General features: G+C 45.0%; 1 protein-coding gene across 1 annotated transcript; it reads right to left on the reverse strand.

Moving 5' to 3' along the window:
- Positions 1-299: 299 nt before the first annotated feature.
- On the reverse strand, positions 300-8,509 carry LOC115938893 (adhesion G protein-coupled receptor E1-like). The gene is made up of 5 exons (XM_031023007.2): positions 8,254-8,509; positions 5,819-5,974; positions 5,583-5,702; positions 3,791-3,937; positions 300-1,669 (listed from the first exon to the last, which is right to left on the reverse strand). The coding sequence occupies exons 1-5, from the start codon at positions 8,372-8,374 to the stop codon at positions 1,461-1,463; spliced, it is 753 nt and encodes a 250-aa protein (XP_030878867.1). The 5' UTR covers positions 8,375-8,509; the 3' UTR covers positions 300-1,460.
- Between the last annotated feature and the right edge of the window lie 276 nt (positions 8,510-8,785).

An 8,785-nucleotide genomic window follows, 5' to 3' on the forward strand; every position in this document is an offset into this window, starting at 1 on the left:
GGGTGATAGACATTGGGGAGGGTATGTGCTATGGTGAGCACTGTGAATTGTGTAAGACTGTTGAATCACAGACCTGTACCTCTGAAACAAATAATACATTATATGTTAAAAAAAAAAAAAGAAGAAGAAGATAGCAGGAGTCGAAGAATGAAGGGGGGGAAATCAGAGGGGGAGATGAACCATGAAAGACTATGGACTCTGAGAAACAAACTGAGGGTTCTAGAGGGGAAGGGGTGGAGGGATGGGTTAGCCTGGTGATGGGTATTAAAGAGGGCACGTTCTGCAAGAAAAAAAAAAAAGAAAGAAAGAAAGAAAAAAGAAATAGCACAGATGGGGGTGGTGGTGCCTAGGTGGCTCAGTTGGTTAAGCATCTGCCTTCGGCTCAGGTCATGATCCCAGGGTCCTGGGATCGAGCCCCCCAAAGGCTCCCTGCTCAGTGGGGAGTCTGCTTCTCCTTCTCCCCCTGCCCCTACCCCCCCATGTTATCTCTCTCTCTCAAATAAATAAAATCTTTTTTAAAAAAAGAAATAGTGCCCACTGCAATTCTATACGCAACTAATAAATCATTGAACACTGCATCAAAAGCTAATGATGTACTATATGTTGGCCAATTGAACACAATAATAATAATAAAAGAAATAGCACTTAAAAAAAGAAATAGCACAAGTGGAATTTACATTTTGCATATGGAGCTGGACTAGGTGCGTGGTTTTCAAAACTGTTTTAGCTGAGGAAACCTTCCTTCATGCAAAGTGAAACCTACTGAGTAGTTAAAACAAATAAGAGTGGTGATAATCTAACTAAAAAAGGGTCCTGAAAAGATGCCTAGGAGCCCGGAGTGCTGTATTAGTTTATCTCTAAGGTCCCTTTCAAATTTGCCTCTCTATTGTTCTGCCTCTAACAATGTCAACAGCTGATGAAGATCAATGAATGAAAAGAAATAGAACACTTTTAATGAAAAGAAGCATGTATTTGCCCTGGGGTCAAAGAACATAAGACATGTTCTGCAGTAGAGTAGATCCTCCAAAGACGGCTGCCATCAATTCCTCCCTCCACTTCCTGTGTGCATTTGTTGTCCCCCAATGAGATGGGGAGTTAATTTCCCCTTCCTTGGCATCTAGGCTGGCCCCATGACTTTGGCCAGGAGAATGTGGCAGAAGTAACGTTCTGGGACTTCCAAGCCCAGGTCTTACAGGAACCAGCAGTTTCTGCTTCCTTCCCTTTGCAACTTCCCTTACTGGAAACCAGCTGCCATGCTCTGAGGAAGCCCAAGAATCCATGAGGATGGGCCCATGAGGGAAACTGAGGAGCCCAGCTGAGCTCCCAGCCAGACGCCAGCACCAACTACTAGCTATGTAAGCGAGGCCATTTTGGACCTGGCAGCCATCCTAGTGACCCAGAAAAATCATTCGGTCAACCTACAGAATCATGAGCAAGCACAAAGCATTGTTCATAAGCCACTATGTTTCAGGGTGGTTTGACACCCATCGAAAGTGCTCAGCATGCCTGGGAGCATTACCTATACATCTGAAATCATCTGGTTTCTCAGGGGTCCAAACAGCAGGTGAAAAGAACCCAGGCAGGCAGGAGCAATTGTATTTTCCCAAGATGTTGATACAGATGGAGCTGAGGCCACAAAGAGCTGAGTTCTTGTCACATTCGTCCACATCTAGGCAGAAAACCAGTCTAAGTCAAAAGGATGAAGGATGGCGAAGCTGTGGCAATCCACAATCCCACCCAGACCAGAGCCAGTGAGTCTTCTGGGCTCTGCTTGCACCCTCCTAAAGTCTGCTGAAAGGAAGCACAAAGAGGCAGGTCTGTGACCCACACAAATCTCCTGATGAGGCTCTCTGCAGCTTGGTAAAATCCAAACTCCTCATTAAAACACATGACACCCCCAAGAGTCTGGTCCCACCTAAGCTCACCCAGCTTATCTTTCTTTTCTAATCCTTTAGTAATTCCTGATCCAGATTCATTGATTACCTGGAGATTCATGAAGGCTTATTCTCTTCTCCCTGAGCCTTGAACTCACTTGCCTCACTCTTTGTTTGATAAATCTCAATTCCTTTCCAAGGAATCACTACGTTATCAATAATAATAATTGAGAAGTGTCTGAGTGGAGGGGTGGAGGGCACAGACAGCCTAGGCTCAAAGCATGGCTCTGTCCTTATAGTCTGTGTGTTACTGGGTGCTGTGGACTGAATTATGCCCCCCCGCCGAATTCGTATCTTAAAGCCTTAACACTCAGTGGTGTTTGGACATGGAGCCTTTGCAAGATGATGAGGTTAAGAGGAGATCTTAAGATGGGATTAATGCCCTTAAAAGAAGAGGAAAAGACACCAGAGCTCACTCTCCATGAGGACGCAGAATGAAGGCGGTCGTCCAGAAGCCAGGAAGAGAGCCCTCTCTGACCATGATCTCAGACTTCCAGCCTCCAGAATATAGAGAAAGTAAATCTCAGTTGTTGAAACTGCCCTGTCTGTGGTGTTTTGTTCTGGCGGCCCCGAGCTGACTAATGCATGGGCAAGATAATTCACCTCTGTGTGTCTCAGCACCATCATCTGTCAGATGGGGATAATGATAGTACTCACCCCCTAGGGTTGTTTGGAGCATTAAATAAGGTGATATCTGTGAAGGACTCAGAAAAGAGCCTGGAGAACAGCAAGTATGAGGTAAGTATTTGTTAACTAACAAATTAACTGTGACATGTTGAGCTTTCTTGTGACAGGTGCTGAGGAAGGTCCTACATGCACCTGTTCAAGGAATGCTTCACAGTAGCCCCTGTGAGGTGCACACTAACATTATTTCCACTTTTCAGATAAGGAAACTGAGGCTTCATAATTGTGCAGAGTCACACAGCCTGTGAAAGGCACAGCCAGGATTTAAAATCAGGCTCTATCTGCTTCTGGACTTGTTAGAGGACAAATTCCCAGGCTGTCTTGAGTCAGAGTCTGGGAATTTGGGGATTAAGTTGATGCTGGCCCTAGGCAAGCCCCCAACCTGCGTTTCCAGATGTCGCAACCTCATTTGAAGGCAGAATAGCATGATGGTAGAACACAGGGTGTGAAGTCACACTCGGCACATTTCGGATCCTGACTTCCCTACTTCCTATCTATTTGACTGTTGTTCCAACACAATGGAGGCTCATTTTTCTCATCTGTAAAATGGGTATAAAATACACTGATACCAACAGGTTGTTGGGAAGACAATGAGCACATGAATGGAAAAGCATAATACCTTGGCTGGGATCCTGCCTCCAGGCTTCTGTACCTGCTGTTTCCTCCTCCTAGAACACCCTTCCCCAGATACCCAATATTCACTCCCTCACATCCTTCACATCTTTTCTCAAATATCAATTTCTCAGCATGGTCTTTTCTTACTACTCTATTAAAAGTAGAACCCCATACCCAGCTCTCCTTATCCACCTTTCCTGCCTTATTTATCTTTATCGCCTTCAACTATTCTTGGCACACAGTATGTTCATGCATTTATGTTGCTATCTATCTCCCCCGGCACTGGATGATGAGTTCCAGGAGAACAAATAGTTTTGCCTCTGTTATTCACTGCTGTATCCACCATCCCTAGAATAGTGCCTGACATAGTAGGTGCTCAGGAAGTATTTGTTGAATGAGTGCATGAATGAATGAATGAATGAGTGAGTGATTATTGGCTTCAGCTTAGCAGGTGAGGACTTTGAGCTCAGCCCAGACTCATCCTGACCCCTCCCCTACCACTGTGGTCTTTGCCAACAGACTTGGATCTTGTTCCCCAACAAACCCCTCCCACCTACCTTCACATGTTTCTCCTGGGCCCTGGATGTTCACGTTTCCACTGCTAGATTCAAATCCTAGGTTGCAGACACAAGAGTAGCTTCCAGGACTGTTGTGGCAAGTTGCATGCTCTGGGCAAATTCTGGGATCAGCACATTCATCCACATCTGTTCAGTGGAAATGAAAACCCAAGTCAAAGTGAATGAAGAAATGAGAACAGGAGACTGCAAACAGAGATTTGCTGTGCATGTTCTCCCCTTCCTTCTCATCTCCCTTGCAGTTAGGCATGGCCATGAGAATAAATTCTGTCCCAACATATATAACCGGAGAGTGGTAAATAGCTCCAAAAAGTAATGACCATAGACATGGCTGTCCTTCTTTACTCTTCCCCGTACCTACACTATGGGCTGCAGATGGTGTGGTGCAATATGACTTTTTGCCACTACTCTTTTAAGATGTGGAGCTTGTTTCCCCACATCTTGAATCTAGCTGGCCTATGATGTTCACTTGCCAATAGAATGCAGCAGAAATGACATGGTGCCAGTTCCATACTTAGACCTCTAGAGAGTTATTTGCTTCTGTTCATTCTTTGGGCTCCTTGCTTCTTCCATATGAACAAGCACTAGACTAGCCTAACAAAGAATGGGAGACAAAGTAGAAGAGAGATGGATCATCCCAGATGACCCCCCCTGACATGTGAGGCAGCCCAGCCAAGATGAGCAAAGCTGACCCACAGCTGACCACAGACACATAAAAAGCCCAATAGAGACCCAAAGAACTGACCCGGCAGAGCCCAACCTAAATTTTGAATGCACAGAATAGAAAGCCAAATAGATGGTGTTTGTTTCTAGCTACTGACTTCCAGGGTGATTTGTTACTCAGCAATAGCTAACTGCTATAGATGGATCAGAAAAATCAGAGAGGACTTCAAATATCTCTCATTCCAAGCCAAGGGGATGTGATAAGGTCTTGATCACTCCATGCCTTACTTGATGGGGTCTCCCTCCCCACAAATAAGCATGGTAGCACTGCACCAGACTCAGGAAGATGGAGCCCTTGCATCTTGTGAGAATATTCTGGCTACAGTTTGGAGGATGGATTCAAGGGGACAAAACTGGAGGAAAGGAAAGCCCAGTGAGGAGTCTGCTAAAATAACAGTGAAACCCGGACCAAGGATGGGGAAGAATGGAGAGATTTAAGACATATTTAGCAGGTAAATTCCCCAAGATATGATGTCTGTTTTAATATGGAGGTGTGGTGGGGGGTCGAGGGTAACTCTCAGGTCTTGAGTCAAATACAGTTTAGTAAAAGTTCTGAAGTTTGAGTCTGAGCTCTCCCAGGACAGAGTTTCTCTACCTCAGAACTACAGGAATCTGGGACCGGATTATTTTTGGTTGTAGGGAAGTTGTTCCATGCTTTGCAGGGTGTTTAGCAGCATCTCTGGCCTCTCCCCCCACTGGATCACAGTAGCGCCCACAACCCTCCTTCCCCACCACCAGTTGTGACAATCAAAAATGTCTCCAGACATTGCCAATATTCCCTGGAAGGATATCACTCTAGGGAGAGAGCCCTTCATCACTCTCAAGTACTGCCTGACCCACTGCTTGACTCATAGTAGGCCCTCAGCAGGAATTCAAATCCTGCCTCTTCTACTGAACAGCTTTGTATCCTTGGGGAAGTTGCTTCAATGCTCTGAGCCTTAATTTTCTCATCCCCAAAGTGAAGACCATAATCCCTACCTCACAGGATCATTAAGTAAGGTGGTTCTTAATTAATTAAGTAGGTAAATAAAGAAAAACAGGTCCTCTATACCTTCACAGATGGAGTTGTGAGAGATGAATCCAACCCGGCAGCTGCAACTGTAGCTTCCCAAGGAGTTGATACACTCAGCATGCTCTGGGCAGACACCACTGGAGAGGCATTCATTGATGTCTGAGGAGCAGTGGAGGAGAGTGAGCAGACCAAAGATTGTGTGTCTAAGGTGAGGGACACATGTACCCAACTTAAGTGGTCACTGTTCACCAAAGACCCATGCCTGAGAGCATTACCTGTGCAGGAGAAACGACCCGGATTTCCCATGACCCAGTCATTTCCGGTGGGAGAAAAGAAACCAGGGAAACAGCTGCACTTGTATCTCCCCAGAAGGTTTCTGCAGACTGAGTTAGGACCACATGGTGGGGAGCTTTGAGAACATTCATCTATATCTGGACACAGAAAGAGTTGGAGTTACAAACTTGCCTCATCATGTGTAGCAGGTTGTATTTTCAAAGATGGCAGAAATGATGTCTTCTATGCTGTATGCCCTTCATTCTATGGGAATTTGTATTCCTTCCAGCAAGGAGTGGGGTCTATATTCCCTCCCCTTGAACCTGAGCATGCTGTGAGTGTGACACCAAGTCCTAAAGATACCATGCACTCCCTCCTTGTTCTCTTGGAACTCAGCCACCATACTGTGAGGAACCAGCCATGAAAAAAGCAGCTCATATGGAGAAGAACCAAGACCTCCAGCCCACAGCCCTGGTGGAGCAGCCAGCCTAAGGCCAGCACCAGCTCACCAGCCATGTGAATGTGCTCTCTTTAAAGTGGATCCTCTAGCCCCCACTTGACCCAACTCAGTTGACACCACATGGAACAGAGACAAGCCACACTCACCAAACTCAACCCAACTGACAGATAGGGAGACATGTTGTGAGGTGTTGGGGAATCATGACAGATTCATGAACAAAAAAATGATTGCCATTATTTTGATGTACTAAGTTTGCAGGTGCTCTGCTACCCAGCAGTAGATAAAAAAGAACAATTTGCAAACCCACAAAGAGCAATTTACTAATTGGAGGACCCATAAAATTGTGCAGCCGTGGTACCATGGGGTGGTCCAACCCAAGTCTCCTTCAGCCCTGGTCTGCCAAGTCATCCTAAACTCTTGCTACATATTTGTCGTGCAAATACAGCTTCAAGGCAAGTCTTTTATAGCTCCTCCCAGAAAACTGTGCCTCTCCTAGACAGAAATTGGGAGCTGCCCCTCTACATCAAGATCAGACCATAGGAATGTTCATTCCACTTTTATTTGAAGTAGTAAAACATTAGAAACAACCAACTAAGGCTGATTAAATCTGTAGTTGACATAAAGAATAAGGTAACGCGTTGCTTCATTCAACAAGTATCTACTGAATATTCACAAGATATCAGGCACCATAGGGAGGTCAAAGTCATAAAGGGGATGAAATCCTTGCTGTAGTATCCCATAATTTTCTAGATGCGGAATGTTGATTTCAACCCAAATTTGGAAACCGGAGCCCATCAGGACTACTGAAGCTTACCAAATAACCCATGAACTGTAACCCAAAGGTAAAGAAGGATTTGGGAGCACCCTGGGTACTACAACAATAGAAATGAATTATCTTATTCAGAGCCTAGCAAACTACCGCTCATGGGTCAAATCCAGTCCACCACTTGTTTGTATAAATAAGGTTTTGTTGGAACAAAGCCACATCATTCCTTCGTGTATCATCTATGGCTGCTTTTGCACTAAAACTGGAGTATTAAGTAGTCATGAGAGAGATCATACAGTTTGCAACCTCCAAAATATTTACTCTCTGGCTCCTTGCATAAAATAGTTTGCCGACCCCTGCTCTTATTCAGAGGCACAGTCAGATCTTCACTGTCAAGGGGAGAATTGGCATTTAAATATAAGAAATACAGACAAAGAACTTTGCTCATTCTGGGGATTATTTCAATTTATATTACTTACATCACTTCTACTGTGCCTAGCACACTGCATACACATGACTGCATTTAATTTTCCCAACTATCCTTTGAGGTAGGTACTCTTATACACTCATTCTACAGATGGAAACATTGAGGCTTAGAGAGGGTAAATACGTTTCCCCAACACCTCACAACTAGGCGACGTGATTCAGAAACTGCTGTTAGAGTCGGAAAGATGTGGGTTTGGAGGCCAGTTCAACCGCAAGACCGTGAGGAGTCATTCCAGTGCCCCAAGCAGTTTCCTCATCTGTACGGTGGGGATCATCATGATGCCTGCACTCAGTTTAATGTAAAAATGCATAGAAAGCCCTTCACAGGGGACCTGGTACTCAGTGAATGTTAGAAATTCTTGTTTTCTGCATGGAGAGACAACCAAAAGGAGACTTCCCAAAATGAAATCAGTGGTTATTTTTGGATATTGACAAATAGCATGGTTTTTACTTTTATTTTTATTCTAATGTTAGCTCTGAATCGTTGGAATGTTGAGTGCGCAGGAATCATTGTCATTATAGAAAAAGAAAGAAAAAAATGATGTACTATATGTTGGCTAACTGAATTTAAATTAAAAAAAATTTTTTAAGAAAAGAAGGATAAGGGAGGGTTAGGGGGAGAAAAATGTTCAGGAAAAGAAAAAGTACCTACATCCACTACCCAGCCAGCTTCCACCTGATTTTCCTACAATATGCTGGAGGGTTTTGAGGGGGTGTGTACTTACCTTCGCATGTCACTCCTTGGCCCCTGAACTGCGTCAGTCCGTTGCTGGACAGAAAGCCTCGTTTGCAAGTGCAGTAGTAACTATCCAAAGTGTTGGTGCAGGTTGCGTAAGCTGGGCACATGGTGGTATCCAGACACTCATTCACATCTGGGCAGCACAGAGGGAAGAGGTCAAGTTAGAGCCCCAGGGTGGGCTTCAAAGGGAGCCAGCATGAGAATATGAAGGGGACTGCTGTGGGCTGAACTGTGCCTCCCAAAAAATATGCTGAAGCCCTAAACCCTGGTCCCTGAGAATGCAAACTTATTTGGAAATAGAGTCTTTGTAAATGTAATTAAGACCTCAGTGAAGGGGATGCCTGGGTGCCTGTCAGTTTAGCGTCTGCCTTCAGCTTGGGTCGTGATCCCAGGGTCCTAGGATGGAGTCCCGTATCCTGCTCCCTGCTGGGTGGGAAGTCTGCTTCTCACTCTCTCTCTGCCCCTCCCCCCTGCTCGTGCTTTCTCTCTCTCTCTTTCTCTCTCATGCTCGCTCTCTC

This window comes from Leptonychotes weddellii, unplaced genomic scaffold (genome assembly GCF_054177405.1).
Source record: "Leptonychotes weddellii isolate Sample4059 unplaced genomic scaffold, ASM5417740v2 HiC_scaffold_1479, whole genome shotgun sequence".
In the NCBI taxonomy this organism is placed as follows: Eukaryota; Metazoa; Chordata; class Mammalia; order Carnivora; family Phocidae; genus Leptonychotes; species Leptonychotes weddellii.